The 16,469-nt window shown below is 55.4% G+C and overlaps 3 protein-coding genes across 3 annotated transcripts; all 3 read right to left on the bottom strand.

The window, feature by feature from the left end:
• Window positions 1–4: 4 nt before the first annotated feature.
• Window positions 5–912, bottom strand: VTJ04DRAFT_9782 (uncharacterized protein; the record flags this gene model as incomplete). The annotated part of the gene is made up of 2 exons (XM_069368366.1): window positions 5–189; window positions 882–912. 2 exons carry the CDS (start codon window positions 910–912, stop codon window positions 5–7), a joined length of 216 nt encoding a protein of 71 aa, XP_069214517.1.
• Window positions 913–1,336: 424 nt separating this feature from the next.
• On the bottom strand, window positions 1,337–6,540 carry VTJ04DRAFT_9781 (uncharacterized protein; the record flags this gene model as incomplete). Its single annotated transcript, XM_069368365.1, has 6 exons — window positions 1,337–3,163; window positions 3,809–3,928; window positions 4,009–5,398; window positions 5,458–5,556; window positions 5,632–5,657; window positions 5,770–6,540. 6 exons carry the CDS (start codon window positions 6,538–6,540, stop codon window positions 1,337–1,339), a joined length of 4,233 nt encoding a protein of 1,410 aa, XP_069214516.1.
• An 8,275-nt stretch (window positions 6,541–14,815) lies between these two features.
• On the bottom strand, window positions 14,816–16,414 carry VTJ04DRAFT_9780 (uncharacterized protein; the record flags this gene model as incomplete). The annotated part of the gene is made up of 4 exons (XM_069368364.1): window positions 14,816–14,941; window positions 15,057–15,471; window positions 15,532–15,882; window positions 15,945–16,414. The coding sequence occupies 4 exons, from the start codon at window positions 16,412–16,414 to the stop codon at window positions 14,816–14,818; spliced, it is 1,362 nt and encodes a 453-aa protein (XP_069214515.1).
• Window positions 16,415–16,469: the final 55 nt, after the last annotated feature.

The raw sequence follows: 16,469 nt of genomic DNA, 5'->3' as shown, positions 1-16,469 counted from the left end.
GAGTTTAGAAATCGATGTCTATCTGGTAAGTACGGGTGTTCGGGTGATTGTGGATGGGGGGGTGAAGGGAAGGACGTGGCGGTAGGATTACTGTGATCAACTCACCTATCAGAGTATCTGGCGGATATTTTGTGTGTGTGCATGGATGGATGGTGCGTGTTTCAACACCTGGAGGTTCGGGATACCATTCTTAGAGTCGGGAGAAAAAGAATATGCGGAGACTCTCATTATGTTGGCTTCTTCTGCTATCAGCTAGAAATGTTCGCATGGAAATGGGATTAGAGCTACAAATACAACCCCCCTTATGGTTGTCAATCATGATCTTGTCCCAACAACGCGATGAGAGTGTGTGGTGATAGTGTATATTTATCATTAGATTATTATACCCATAGTCTCATGACTCGTCTCTGGTTGATATCAATATTTGTTAAACACACGGTATGAAGAGAAGAGAAGTTGACAACCAAAACCAACAGTGAAGTACACAAACAAGATACAAGGGAAAATCCGCAATCCGCACCCAGTTTCCCAGAGGAGAGAAAGGGGAAAGAGTATGAGGGAAGAAGAAGAAGAGAAGCAAAGAATGAACTCAACCAACCAATCAACCAACCAAACCACGCAGAAGAAGCCAGCCACCTTCACAGGTATTTCTCCAAATGTATGCCCCGACCAACCAACCCAATCCAAAGTCAGACAACCCATTATGAAGATCAGTTCCCATCCGTAGACTCCATACCCCATGTACGCCGCGCCGGTGTATCCCATCCCATCCTACCCTGTTATTATCCATTCCCTTTTTGGATATCATATTTTCAACATATTCGTCGTTTTCTTTTTGTTGAGATCCTCGTTCGTTACTTCGTTGACTGCCCCATCCATACCATACCATGCCAACGCCAATGCCGAAGCCATTCTTGTAAACCGTACGTGCTTGGTAAGCAGTATGTATCCCAAAACAAAACAGAAAGGGGGGAAAACAAAACAGAAGGGGGGGGAAACAAAATAAGGGGTCTTGAACAAGAAGGGAAAAAAAGGGGAGATTTTAAGCTTGGAAGTGGAGGTAAAGAAGTGAGGAAATGCAGAGAGAGGGAAAAATGGAAGAAAAACGATTCTATCCCGGCCCAGTGATGATGAGGAAAGTATTGTTTTGGTTAAATGCGAGGGAGAGGGAGAGGAGGAGGGGAGGCAGAGGTGGAGGGCGAAGTGGAAAGGGGACATGTGTTTAGTTTAGTGATCAGAATTGAGAGTGAGAGGGAGAGTTGATGAGAGAGGTGTAGAAGAGAGAGATTTAGGTAAGCTAAGGCAGGCGGATTTGCTCCCTTCCCTACCCAAGCAACTAAAACCACCGCCACCCCCTCCCCTCCTCCAACTTCCTCAGCACCCCGACGGCATCCACATATAGCCTGTTTCTGCCGCCGACGCAATCCGCCTCGAGCCGGCGGCGGACCAAGGTAACCACGCCCACGCCGATGCTGGCGGCTCCGGTGGCGGCGGGTTCGCGATGGTGGGCGTAGCTGTTGGTAGTGCTGGTGCGGAGGGTGCGGATGAGTTCGTCGTGAGTTGTGTGCGGGGAGGCGACGGCGCGGAGCCAGGCGATGGTTGCTTGCTCGTCTTGGGCGTCTTCTTCTTTGGTGTCTTCTTCTTCGGGGGGTTCTTGTTGGTGTTGGTGGGTTTGGTTGGGGGTGGAGGAGGAGGGGCCTGCGGTTGTTATTATTGTCGTTGCTGCTAACGGTGGTGGTGGTGCACGGGAGGAGGATACTGAAGAGGAAGAAGAAGAGTACGGGGAGGAGGTTGAGCCTTGATGGTTGTGATATCCACCACTGCCGGTGGTGGTCGTTGTGCTGCTCTCCCCAATACCACCGCCACCACCACCACCAACAGAAACACCACCGCCATTCCCGGTACTCCTCGCCGGGTAGTGGGTAAACGCCCAGCAAACCAGCGCGCACACATACATCGCCCAGTAATCGCTCATATCCCAGCTCCAGGCGGTTGAGGAGCAGTCGGACCAATGCCGTAACCCCCTTGCGCTCGAGTCGTTGTTGCTGCTGCTGCCGCTGCCGCTGCCGCCGCGACGACCCGGATCCTTTTCCTCGCGCGCCAAAAATCCAAGGATCGCGCGCGCCGCGTACACGGTCGCTTTTGCCGAACTAAGCTGGGCCAAACCACCTGTGGCGCTGGAGACGGTCGAGGCTGCATCCCCGCCCGCCACTGTGGAGGATGCGGAAGAAGAAGAGAAAGAGGTAGCCCAAACCTTCAACCGGCGCTGATGTTCCTGGAACGAGGCCGCGGGCAGGACCTTCTGGGAAAACACCCACGAGTCCCCGCTGACGGCGAGCAGGTCGCGGAGCGGGGTGTGGTGGAGGGCCAGGTAGGTGTTGGCGATGGGGCAGTCGGGGTAGAGGGTGCGGATGCGGTCTTCGGCGTCTGGCATAGCGACGGGGGAAGAAAACGTGTCGTCGAGTTGATGACGATGGTGAGAAGGAGGTGTGAGGGTATGGTGCTGCTGCTGCTGCTGCTGCTGCTGCTGCTGCTGCTGCTGCTGCTGCTGCTGCTGCTGCTGCTGCTGCTGCTGCTGCTGCTGCTGCTGCTGCTGCTGGCCTCCACCAAATGACAACCCCAAGGGATTCGGCAGCGGAGGAGGAGGAGCATGGTGCTGATAGTCCATCATCTCCGGGGCGGGCGAGTTCCCCGCCGAAACCGCCATGCTCGGCACGCGGCTTTGATATCTCGGCAGACCCATGGCCAGCAAATTCAACAAGATCAGCACATCGGCAGGCGCTCTGCGCGTGATGTCCTCCGGGGTCAACCTCTCCAGCGAAGGCGCAGTCTCGGTCTGCAGGGCCGTCCAATCGTTCTCCAACTCGGCCGCCCACTCCTTGGCGGTGGCCGCGCGCCAGAGCTGGCTGTTCGCGTTGCGTCCAAACAGCGGAACGCCCGTCCTGCCCGTGTGCAGGCCCGCGTCCTCCATGGCGCGGCGCTGCTGCTGGTAGATGGCGGTGTGGCCGTCGACGAAGACGCAGGCGGCGAGCAGGCGGCGCTGGGATTCCGCGTCGATCCAGTTGCGCCAGCGGTCCTGGGGGGAAAGACCTTGGTTTTCGTCCGCGGAGAGGATGTGGTGGGGATCCAGGAGGGAGGCCGAGTTTTGGTTGTGCTTCAGGACCTGCGGGTTGGACATGCCGTGTGAGTATGCCTGTTGTCCTTGGGCGGTAGGTCCGGGAGCAGAAGCCCGGGACGGAGCAGAGACCGTGAAGGAAATAGATGGTGTCGTAAAGGAGGAGGAGGATGTGGCAGCAGTATGGATGTCGGGGGCGAAGAGGGAAGACCAGGATCTGTGTTTCTTCTGTACTGGGGTTGTGGGGATGGCGGAGGAGGGCGCAGAAGAAGAGAAAGAGGAGGGATAAGAAGGAGTATTATGATTAAAAACATATCCCAGGACATGGGGAAGAGTGGGAAGCCGGGACTGGCTCTGAGGAGAAACAGGAGAACAACCAGACGAAGGCGAATGAAAACCAAACGACGAAGAGGAAGTCGACCAAGTCCGGGAGTGAAAGCCATTCCAGGAGGGGGTGGTGCTCTGACTGAGCGGGCTCAGATGCCTCGTAGCAAACGGAGCCATGGAGGAGGAAAAAGAAGAGACGGAGGAGGTGTTCTGCTGCGGGGTGCCAGAGTCCAAGCCAAACGAGTCGGAACAGGAAGAAGATGCTGGAGAAGAAACGGGCGACCAAGCCGCCGTGTCGACAACAGGAGAGAGAAAAAGGCGACAGCCACGTCCTGAAGAACCTTGAAGAAACCGCGGAGAACTCACCCTCGAACACAGAGTCTCGAACGGTTTGGATGGGTGCGTGACGGTCTTGCGGCCGCGGAACCGCGCAAAATACTCGCACAGGAGGATAGCCTGCATGGTCTGAAGTGACCATTGAGAAATCTGTGACGGACAAGAAACAAATCATTTCTTAGCGACTCTTTTATGTCTCTCTTTCTCAGGGAGTGGCTGAGGCGACCTACCCGTTTGACCTCCTGCCAAGCGAACTCGTGCAACTGACTTCCCCTCGTCCGGTCCTCTTTGTCATCCAAATGCTGCGTGGCGAAAGCCGCCATGGCGCACCTCAACACGTCCTCGGGGGCCTGTTCGAACGTGGCGCGATGAATGAACGGCAGCACCGGGTCCACGTGCTCCCAGTAGAGTTCCAAGTACCGGGGAATCGCGTCCCTTACCGGCCCCGGCAGCGGGATGGTCATAACCAGCGGACCTGCACGGGGGATTGGATCAATGTGCAGGTCTAATTCAGGGACAATGCCGCTGCTAGTGCTCATGCTGTCCGCACCGGGACTGCTGGCGGCTGCGCCGACAGTGCTGTAGTGACCTGAGTAGGAGTTACCTAAGGGTCCGAAGGTGGTTGGTACCGGCGTGCTGAGGTCGGAGTGTGGGTTTCCACCCATGAGCGTGGCCTTGCTGGACATGAGACTGCTGAGGTGATCCCCCAAGGTGGTCGCAGCCGCCGAAGAAACGAGAACATTAGCGCTACGCGCCGGGCCGCTCCCGGTGACGGGTGGGGTGAGACGACCGTGGTTCGGTCCGAACGGAGGCGTCTGTTGTTGGAGCGGCCTGGCAGTGGTCGCGGTGGAAGAGGAATGGTGGCTGAGATGGTGGTTGGCGGAGTAATCCATTGACGATGCAGTCAACGACGACGACAGACCTGCAATCCCCGGACCGAAGGAGTGTTCCGATGGTTGAGGGGGGCCATAATACCCAGGAAAAAATGTCGAATGGTGAGGCCCGGGGAGGGGCTCAATGGGCGGAGCAGGGCTCAGCGTTCGGGGGACCGAGCTCGGGTACGGAGATGGGCGCTGAGACGGGGGCCACGGACGAGCATTTCTTGAGACATCGGAACGGGGAGTCAAAGCACTGCTGTCTGTCGCCGATGACGGCCATGAAGAAGGAGGCTGCAAATCAGGAACATCATGCGTTTGCAGGCTAGGCAGCTGGAGACCTTGGGTGACTAAGGAATTGGGCAGTGGTGCGGTTCTGGGTTGGTAGTTACCAAGGCTAGTGGTGGGGAGATATGGGCCAGAATGGCTGGATGATGGCGCAGAGTTTGCCATGGACGGCGATGGAGAGGTAGTGTAGTTCGAATACTCCCTCGTTGATGGATGATGGGGTGGTCGATAGGTGGCATGGTTGGCATGGGAGGAGGAGCTTCCCGGCGTTTGCTGAGTTGCTCCCGGACCATCCGCGCTCGGGTTGGACAGCGGATCGCTTGCAGAAGACGAGACGGCCGGTCCTGACGGTGTGGCTCCCACGGACGGCTGGTGAGCGGAGAAGCCTCCTGTCGTCGGTGGTCGTGGGCTCTGGCGAGTTGGTCCTGTCCGAGGAACACTTTCGCCATCATGATCACTGAAATGTCTATTGTCAGAATCCACTACGACGGCTTCGTGCTCGCTTGGTTCACGTACTGCTTCTGCTGGTGCCTCGCCAACAAGTCAGGGCGGTGAAAAGCCTTGTCGCATCCCGGACACTGGTACTGAGGGGCCTCGTGGCTCAATTGGTGCCGTCTTCAGGGGAAGAAAGACTCATCAGCAAACCCGTACTCTTCTTAAATCCAACACCAAGGAGACCAAAATCCTCACCTGAGGTGCTCCGCCCTTGTGAAGGTCTAGAAATACAACAAAGAAAAACCCTGTCAGCCAGGCCCAATGTCTACCTACTCATACGCACATGTTCAAGACACAACGAAGGAGAGCGAGAATAGGCGCCTCATCACTCACCTTTGGCGGCCGGCATATCTCGCACATATGAACCGGCAAGCCCTTCTTCGCCTTGCTGATGCGCCCCGTCTTGGGTGTCATCCTCGGCTGGTACTGAGGGTGACCCGGGATGGGGTGCATCGGCAACGGGCGCTGGAGGCCTCCAGAGGCCATGGCGGACGATGTAGGAATGGACGACGAAACCGGGCCATATCGTGACCGGTCCATCGAGTCGGCGCTGATGCTAGTGGCCGGGGTGCTGCTGGCGTTTTTGTCCTGCTGCTGAGTCCCGCGGCGAGAGGATGGCCGAACGGAGCCTCCTGGGGGATTGGGTCCTGATAATGTCGGGGACCTTGCCAGGGACGAAGACGACGACGACGAGGAGGTGGTGGTGGTCGCCGACGTGGGAGCAGCAGTGCCACTTCCTTCCCTGACGCCTCTCTCGGCCCGTGAGGACGGGTTCGCCTCGGGAGATGTTGAATGGTCGAGGGCTGCTGCAACGTGCCGAGTTGTTGCCTGGTCAGTGACAGGGGCAGCCGAGTCGATATGCTGCTGTTGTCGATGATGTTGATGTTGCAGTTCAGTCGATGAGGTTGATGAGACGTGACTGGGAGGACTGGCTTTATCATAGTCCGGATCCGGACGTGTGCCTGAAGGGGAGGATGCTTCCTCGGACGAGGAGTGAGGAGGGGCGAGGTGGTCCTTTTTATTTGTATTATTGTGGGAACGGGAACCAGGCAGGTGGTGGTGGTCGTCCGTGACGGTATCCATGATCAGGCTGAGACTGACCATGGCGGGCAACCTGACGGGGGGGAGTAACCCTCCAAAAAGGAAACAAGATCAGGTGCCAAGTTGGGGAGTAGGAGTATAGTACACAGGCGCACAGCCCGGTTGGGCTGCCGAAACGAAGAGCGAAAGAGGGTAGCAGTCAAACTGGGAACAACAGACAGACATGAGAGACGGGTGTGGATAGGGGGAGGGCCACCGGATCCGGTGTGTGGCCCGGAACGAACGGCAGGACGGTGGCCCGGATACACGCTACAGCCGCCGGTACACGCGCGGCTGCAGGAGACACGCGCAACGACAGCAAGCCAGGAACAAAGGAAAGAGAGACAGGAACGTGGTGGTGTATGGTGTGGTGGGGGAGGGGTTGATGGAAGAGGTACAGTATGAACACGGGGGGGTGTGGATTCTTGCTGTATGAGTGAACAAGAATGTGTGGAGAGAGACGAAAGTGTGTGTGTGCGGGTGTGGCGAGGAGAGAGAGAAAGAGAGAGGAACCAAGCGAGCGAGCGGCAAGCAAGTGAGCAAGCCACGAACCAGAAACACCAAAACGACAACGGTAGCAAGGTCGGGTGTCAGTGAGAGAGAGCGTGTATGTGCGGTGCGGTGTGGTACGTGCGCAAAAGAGAGCAGGTTTGTCAAGAAGATCAGGAAACAAGCCTCTCAACCGGGTCTAGCCAAGACGCGGGTGGGATGGATGGACGAAGGGGGGGGGGGGGCATGCGAAGAGAGAGACGAACTTCACGCGCAGCACGCTCGCCAGAGAGAAAAGGGACGGACGCAGTGCCGGAACCCGGAAGGGCCGTACGGCTGGGCCCATGTCAGTCCCCATCCAGAAATGGTTGCACTCTATTGTGTGTCTGACGTTGCACGGTCCGGCAGGTGTGCGGCGCTGCTGTCTAGAGATGGGATGCCAGGTCTGTACTACTACTATGTACTCCTCTGGGGAAAGATGCAGGCCGTGGAAAACGAGAGCGAAAGCCATGCGGTGGGATGACATGGGAATTCAGCGCGGTTAATTGTTTTCCGTTGATTTTTCGCACCCTTCATGAGGCTTAGTCGAGTCGAGTCGAGTTGAGGGGAACCCCCTTGTCGCTTGTCAGCTTGGGACACCACCCAAACTTGGGCAGAGCACAAAGGTTACACAGGGCTCTCCCCGGAGTCGGCGTCTGGCGTATGCGCTGACGATATGATTGACAATCAGTTCCATGCCCAACTGGACGCTAAATTGAGTCTCTTGTCGGAGCAGCCGTGACTTTAACTTGTATGTATGTCCATCATAACATACATGACATACCAAGGCGTGGAAAAGGGGGAAGCATGATGAGGGAGGTGCCGCTGGTTGGTAAATGGCCCGAGTTGTGCCTGTTGGCGATCTCTTGGTTCTACCCTGTGTAACCGACACCGAGGTCCCCTGGGGAAGGTTGTGTAACTCGACGACACCGCGGTCGATGGTTTCTTGAGTCTCTATTTGCCGCGAAACTTGGATGAGCATGACCGCAGCCTCAGCCACCATTTTGACAACGGTGAGTGGAGCTGCAAGGCTGCCGGAACCCGCGCATGAACAAACAACCTTAGGTACTCCTTAGTTACATCTGCCGGCTGTTGAGTTGTTCCGGGACCTTTAGATTGTGGCGGTTGGGTTCGTTGTCAGCATCTTGTCCTTGGCCCCTTGGCGCCTCGGTGAAGCTAACGGCCCGACAGCACTTCTGCAGGTTGAGAGTTGGTCCGGTATGATAGATACGGTAGCTCTCATTTTCCCACAAGAGAAGGTGTCTGCTAGTATATCCATGCAGGACGCCAACAATCACCGTTGTAGATCCACGGGACTGGGAAGGCGTTGTGGCAGAGACTCAACACAGAACGGTTGTGTAACGTAGGGCGGCTACCGCTGCCGTGCTGTCCCAGATCCAGGGCATGGCGTTCGGCGGACGGCTCGCTGACACCAGGCATGGAAAGATCCAAAGCCGCTGCAATGTCAGGTCGTGTTGGATAGGTCCGGCTTGCCCGTATCAAATAATAGAATATTTGCGCAAAGTGCTGGACCGTCTATGGCATATTCCATGCCTGGTGTTGGCGAATGGTCCTACTAACTGGTGGTGGTGGAGGGTTACAGCGACGTGAAGTGAGCATGACTGCGTGTCGGCGGCTTTCGGTGCTGGCCGGACGAGCCACCGGGAACACTGTCGAAGACGGTTCCGAAAGCATTCGGTGTCTCTGAAAGACTGAAAACACGAGGTTTCGGTCCCGCCAGTTCTCAGGGTGTATCTCGTGTATCTCGTGTATCCGGCGCAGAGGACATCAGGTAGTCCATGCCGCGGCTGCATCTTGAAGTTCTTGGGATGCCGCAGTTTCAGAATTTTCAGGCAGACGCTCCGCTCCTCGGAGCTCAAGAACAGAAGTGCTTGCAAAATTACCTACAGAACTGCACGACGTCGTCATGAGGTTGCGTTCCAGGTTGTGTCAATGGGAAAAATGACCCGAAAAGAGTGCATTGTTGATGCAAGCCAAGCCAAAAAAAATTGGCGGGGAACCGGGGATGAGAAGGAAGCCAGAACTGCCCCACTGTTTGCCTGTTTGCCTGATTGGCTGACGCGTGGCCGGCGAGGCCTGCTGTGCCGTCCGCAGCTGCCAGTGAGATCCTATTTTCGTGAGGCAGCTCTGTGCCCCGAATGCAAAGAATGGAAAGAACAAACGTCACCTCGGTTCTGCACTCATTCGACTCGAACGACTCGGCTTGACCCGACCCTCTCCCAGAAGAGAAAAGAGACTCGACCTTACAAATGCTGACTCCAAGACAAAAAAAGAGTTGCGACATGGAAGAGGCCCGTAACATGGCCTCATTGTTTCTAGAATAACCTGGAGACGGTTCCACCATCTGAAACATCGACTGCTTCTGCAGCTGTTCTGGAATACGGATATGTCCGTGTTGCTCTTCCACTGCAATACAAGCGACCTAGGTATAAGCGGTGATATTACGGGTTGACGATGGCTTCCAGACTTGGTACCTAGAGACTGCGAGTATGTCCTGTGTATGGCCCGGGACATGATCCGATCATCCAAGGAGGCGCTCCACGTCCGCATAGGGCCGACGATTCGTGGTGGTCCTGGCAAGTAAAATTAACATTTTCTATGGAGGCTTCCGTGCAGACTACCTTATGCAAGCCATCGGACTCAAAGAAGTTCCCTGAGAGTCGAGACATCATATTAGTAACAGGTGCTGGAGGTTGAAGAGGTTGCGCGCTTGCTTCAGCTTGTCTGCTGTTTGCCGCGCTTGTGCGACACTGCCGCTCAACAGGCCATACCTAATCGGGACAGACAAGCGCCCAACCCTCAAACCTACCTGACAAGCAGACGAGAGATGCCAATCAGGTACCACACATGCACACCATCCAGCATTCACTGAATCAAGCACTGCAACAACCTCGACAGCCAATTTTGCGCAGACCGGGGCCTTCTTCCCATTGGACTTGGACTTGGATTGTCCATTGGCATTCGCTTGGCCGGGCCGACAACCAGACCCAGGGAATGGAGTCCAGGGTTGGTGCCTGTTCAAAAACGGCCCCCAACTGCGGGAGCTAGGCACGGAACGCCTATCCCCAATCAGGATTAGCGCTCCTATAGGCTCAACCACTTCCCGGCGGGCTCGAGGTGCCGGGGAAGCAAACCTGGAACTTTATTTCCCCATCACTGCGACCCTCTTTGATCCTTCACATGGACCGTCTTCAACGACTGATGGAAAATCTTTGGAGTCATGACTGGATAACTGCTACTCCAAGCTGCACGAAAGAGGCTCAACGAGTTTCACATGATCCAAATCATGGCCAGCTCCTACCTTGGCTGCCATCCCATTTAACCTTAACGTCACCTGCTCTGGGGACTTTTGACACCTCGATCACACAACTGTGCACACCAGCTTCGAACTTGACATCACTCATTGGTCCATGGGCCATTGGTTGCCTGTCACGTCCTCTCCCGCCTTTCCGACACTATTGAGCCAGTCTGTCTGCCCAAGACCCAAGGCGGTTCCCGAAAGATGGTCCCGATAACGATGGCCCAAACATGGTAGCGTCGCCGACCACCACCCGGCTTCATCAATGACGTTCATGCCCGGGCCCGTCATACCCTTCCTTATGCCCGGCCCGGCTGGCAGCATGATTCTCAGCCAGTCTGGCGGTCTCCTTAACAATTCTTCAACCAGCCAGTCAAACGTGGCACCATGTCAAGTCGCCTGCATTTCATCTCGCCTGCTCTCCACGAAAAACGGCCCGATCTTGCTCTCTGCATTGGTTGGCTGCACGGAACGTGGCTTGCAGAGCCAAGCCGGACACAGCCACACCTTGTCCAAGTCTCTGGACGAAGACACACGCAAGATGCTCTGTTCCTGCTCCTGAGCTTTTTGTTCCTCCTGCTGCTGCGGTGGATATCCCACCAGCCAAGTCTCAGCGCGCTTGCGTTCATCGTATGTTGTATGTAGGTATGTACTGTACGGAGTACGTACATACAAAGTGCATGCACTGGCGCGTCAGGCAGCTGCCTACCTGAGGCTGCGGCTGATTCTGAAACATCGTTTCAGATGTGCTTCCTGGCTTGCGTTGCCCAACTTGGAACAAAACCGACAGACAACTTCACATCTGTATGTTCTCTCCAACGGCAGACCACGCGTGATGACGCCATACCTGTTCTCTCTCGTCGTGGCTCAACGCACCCGGCGCTTGACGGACCAGTCGGTTGTGAAGGTTAGTTGTCTTTCACGCCAACAGCCACCCAGAACAAGAAAAGTTCTCTTGATCGTGAGGGTCTCATTGCAGCCCAAATTTTGAACATCGGCCAGCCGAGTCTAGAATTTCCTAAAGTATCTCTTGAATCTCATATCATCCTCACCGAACACTCATCCGGTCTAAAACACCGTCAACCCAAGAGAACCAACAGGTGCCGGACCTACTAACCCAAATGCAACCTCCACCTTCTTTCTTCCAAACAGGTAGCTCTGCATTCTCTCGTACTCTGCCATTTCTATCTTCCATGACGTATAGTAGGTATCCATCCCGAATCTGAAACACGTCCATCACGGCCGGAAGGCGGCCGCAGAGATGCGACCACACTCCAGCCGCCACCTGCATGCTTCTCAGCCCTACAGCTCCAACCAATGTCCAACCCCAGCTTTTGCGTGCTCTTACGTACCTACACACATACATAGTTTGCGCCGCCCAGCTGGGACTCGTATTTCAACATCTGGGCTGCTATATCCAGATATTAGAGATGTTTACATGTTTCATCGTCCCGGGTTACCTCCGTGCTATGGATAAACATAGTAGGTAGGGCCCTAGCTAGGTAGCTAGCCGGCCGGACGACACCAACAACACGAACAGTAGCAGAAGCAGCTACATCACCCATGTCATTTGCAGTAGGTAGCACAGTAAGCCAGCCCAAGTCAGGCCAGTTCGTATCGTCAACCGACGCTTCAGTCCAGATCTACCATGCCTCACCTACCTTTCTCCAAGTATCACCATCATCAACAGTCCCTTCGGTCCCGGTTCGTGCGTGTCTGTAGGTTTGTATGTATGTATGTATGTGCAACCTAGTACTACACCCCAGCCAGTACCGACGTGCATCCAACAACACACACATCAGTAGTGTCCCTAGGTATGTACATACCTACCAGCACCCCTCAGCCCTGTGAAACACATCTCACAGTCTGTCACGAACCAAGACAGGCACCTACATACAAAACAAGCCACGCCGCAACAAGCCCCACGAACACGCACGCGAGCGAGCAAGCACGCGAGACATGTCTCGGAAGTGGCGGAAGGCTCGGTAGGTATGTGGGAAAATGCCGGGGTTTCGGCCCCCAACTGCCCCCTGGCTGCTGGGAACTGCTCCCAGGCAGCGAGATAGATATTTAAGCGATGTTTGTCTGTGAGTCTCAGATCAGGTCTGTGTTTCCTATCGTAGTAGGTTAGGTTCCTAGGTAGGTAAGGAGTAAATACCGGGGTTCCTTGGCTCTGTGCATACATGTCTGTCGGTGAGCCAGGTGCCGGAGTTATGCGAGAAGGGATTGTCGTGAGACCTGTTGTAGAACCGCGCACAGCTGAAAACCAGGTATGCATGAGGCAAACATGGTGATAAACAAGCATCCGGGGCGACATTGGTCGACCTCTGGAACGATGGAGATTAAGTCCAATTGGCTTGGATCAAAAAACCGAGTAAAAACACATGAATATGTACCTAGGTTGCACGTCTTGTTACTCCTTATACAATCCTCCTTTTCCTATCGACGACCATCACACACTCCACACTCCATTCCCCACGGGGAACGCTACATACACCCAATCTACATACCTACACATAAGCAAGACCAAATACCCCAAAGATCTACCCACGTCCCAGCCCCCCGGGTAGGGTAAGTAAGGTACTCACCTGCGGCACCGAAACCGGCCACCAGCGGCGGTGTCTCCATCCGGAAGGGAGGCAGTGCCCCTCTCTCACCCACGCTCACCCAGCCTCTCGGAATCCATCCATCCATCCCTCCCGCAACATCCGCATTCGCATCCGCATATTTACCTCCATGCCGTCCTCCCGATTATTTAGGCAGCAGAATTCTTGATACAAATTACTATTTCCATCCGGGCAATGTTTTTTGTACTTCCCCTTATTCCAGGGACTCCATGCTCCGTATGTACAGCCACGACGGATGTCCGGTGGTGTGGTATACCACCTACCTTAGGCATATCGAGATACCTGACCTAGGGAGAAGGTATCGCATCTATTTCCAAATTCCAAAATCCTATTTTGTGTTTCGAAGAAGAAATCTCGAAATCTGCCTTGTGGGAGTTTGCTGGGTAGAATCCCGGATCCTCTCATCCACATTGTTCCTCCAGCCGCCCCTTCTCCTCATCATCACTTGCCCCGAAGGCGTTGTCATCGTCGTCGTCGTCGTCGTCCGTTTTGGGAGTGTGGGTAATGAGTCTATCAAGTCTATCAGGGGAGAGGGGAGTGAATCTCGCTGTTCTGACTTGTGAGAGGTGCTAAAATGACTACCTACACTATTGTCGTAGCTGAGGTGAATACCTCATTTGGTCCCTAGGTAGGTAGGTAGGTAGGTAAATAGGGAGGTAGGTAGACTCCGATGGACATGGCCATTGGGATGGAACTAACAATAGCGGATGGATGGATGGCGTAAGTGCTTGTAGGACTTGGTTGATGAATAGGGACGTGTTTAGTGCCCTGGAAATATGGGATAGGGGGAGGGTGTTGGAGGAGTGTTTACCAGATTCAACTAGAATAACAAGAACTGGGCCTAGAAGTGATCAATGGCCGTACTACGGAGGGATATATCCATCTATACATTCTGTTCTGTTTGAAGTAACTGGTGTCAATCTCAGTTGGACAGTACTGACCCTGTACGAAGATATCGGGACCGGTCCACGGTTGAGTGAGAGAATATGTTGACGAAAAAAAAGGGCAAGGTTCGATCGAGATGCTGCCTCATCATAAAGGCCATAGAGTGTGCCTATGTCTGAGTGTCACTTCCTGTCTCCTATGCTTGATGAGATCATATCGTCGAGTATATGATCGAGAGGTCAGAGATATACAAGCCAGACCGGACAAGTTGCCGGTCCAGCAGCGAACGAGATATGGTGTGTCAGAGTATATATGTGATGGTTAGGTACTCTGATGTGCAAGAGACTCCTTGGTGATCAATCAACAACTCCCGCCAACCGACGGTCTCCCTAGCTTCCTGTTTTCCTATCACACATCAGCCAAGGAGGTTGTCCGATCCCAGAGCTCACTTCTCCCTCCTTCCCCTATCACCACAACCAACATCAGAGAGCTCCCCTTAGGTGCCTCCACAGCTTTCACAGAACAAGCATGCTGCCAACCCAACTCAGACCAACCGGAGCAAACACAAAGGTGCCAAACCGACTCGATTAATAGCATCCTCTCCCGAGACGATTTGAGAAGAAGGATACCAACCACATCTCTGATCATTTCTAGCAGAATCCTCACGGTACCCAAAAAAAAAGACAAACCCATTCCCATTAATCTATACATATCGTGCGGACAATTAAAAGTACTAGGCTCTTTGCGTGTGTGTGTGTGTGTGTGTGTGTGTGTGTGTGTGTGTTGTTTGTTTGTTTGTGGTTTTTTTTCCCCATCCACCTCCCTCCTCCTATCCATCACACGCCCTCCAAACAATCACTTCCTCTCATCCGACCCGACCCCCAAGCTCAAAGTCCTGAGCTTACCCCAGACGCAATATACTTAGACCAGCCCACCCAACTTACCTCCGCTGACTAGTCGCCGGCACCGCCTCAGCACGCTTCCCTCTCTCTTCAGCAACGTCCTCCGACTCGTCCTCGCTATCCTGACGGCTTTCGTCTTCCCTAGTTCTGCGGGATTTGGTCATCTATTATTTCCCAGACACACATATAGGTTAGCCAATTATGCTCAGTTCAGATAAGGCCATAAAATATGCTTTCTAGAGGGGAGGAGAGAAGAAGAGACGACAAGAAAAAACTCACCCATGACCTCACACCGCCAATCAACCCCAGCGTATACCCCGTGACGAAATCGTTCACATTGCTCACCGCCCTCTCGCCGGCGGTGGTCGGGCCGCCCGTCCCGGTCGGGCTCCGAGGGAATGGGAACCCGGGACTGCTAGGCGGGTTCCCGCTTCCGCTGTTGTTGCCGTTATTATTATTATTCCCGGGCAGGCGCGCGGGGCTCTGCGGCCGTGAGCTGGGCCAAAAGTTGCGCAGCTCGCGGCTCAGCTCCTGGCCCGTGGTGGACCAGTTGCTGCGGATGTTGTCGCGCAGGTCCTGCACGTGGCGCTTGAGCTCGAGCTCGTGCTTCTTGAGCCAGCTGATGTTGAGTTCCTGGCGCGTGGTGCCGCGCTTGAGCTGGCGGTGGATGTACTTTTCGTAGTCGCGGACGATCCTGGGGGGCAGCAGTTAGTATTAGTGTTCCACGGCTAGAAAAATGGAGACGAAGACCTACTTGGTGATAATCCCCGTGGTGCTCACGCCCTCGGTGCGCTGCGTCACCAAAAACTTGCCGGCCGCCTTGATCGGGGCGTAGATGTCGTCGCCCTCCTCGGCGCTGTACGGGATGTCGTCGTGGGCCACGTAATCGATCTGGTGCTCCTCGAGGAACTCGGGCGTCACGATCCACGGGCAGTTCTCAATGACCTCGTCGACCCAGCGGCAGTGGCGGACCGTTTCGGCACGTTCCTTGCCCGAGAGTACTGTCAGGCCCTTGCGCTTGTGGGTATCCTCGTCCCCGGTCACGCCGACGATCAGATAGACTTCGGGGAAGGCCTTCTTGGCCTGCTCCAGTTGGCGCATGTGTCTAGAAAGCGCTGTAGTTAGCAATTGTCTTGACTCCCCTTCTCTCCCGCGACGAAAACATACCCGAGATGGAACAGATCAAACACGCCGTCCGCATACACCCTCACCGGCCGGCCCACCGGAGGCGGGTTCGTCTTGTAGCCCTTGGGGTGGGTGAGCTTGCCGATCGGGGGCGGGGGCATGGCGGTGCAGGCAGGGCTGCCATTGGCGCTGCTGTCGTCGGTCTTCACGCCGCCGGTCGGTTTGGGCGCCGAGGTGGTGGTGCTCTTGCGGGTGACCCGGTCGGCGATGTCGGTGCTGGCTTCGGTGGTGTCGCTGGGCTCGCCGGGATCGGTCTGGGAATGGCGAGCTGTGTCGAGGTCGGGACGGGGACGCTTGCTCGGGTGTGTCGCGGCGGCGGTGGTGTCGGCATCCTTCTCCTCCTCGCCGGAAGCATCGCGCGATTCGGTCTGGGGCTGGTTCATGTCGACAGCGGCAGTGGTGTGGGTTCTCTTTCTCTTCCCGGACTGGGAAGGGGATTGTGAGGCCGGCATGGTGAATGCTGGCGTGGACACGGTGGGCTGTTTGTTGGCTGGGGGGGGCGCGTGG

The sequence above is a fragment of the Mycothermus thermophilus genome (assembly GCF_041956435.1).
Source record: "Mycothermus thermophilus strain CBS 625.91 unplaced genomic scaffold VTJ04scaffold_7, whole genome shotgun sequence".
NCBI lineage: Eukaryota > Fungi > Ascomycota > Sordariomycetes > Sordariales > Chaetomiaceae > Mycothermus > Mycothermus thermophilus.
This window is presented reverse-complemented; position numbering and strand designations above follow the sequence as displayed.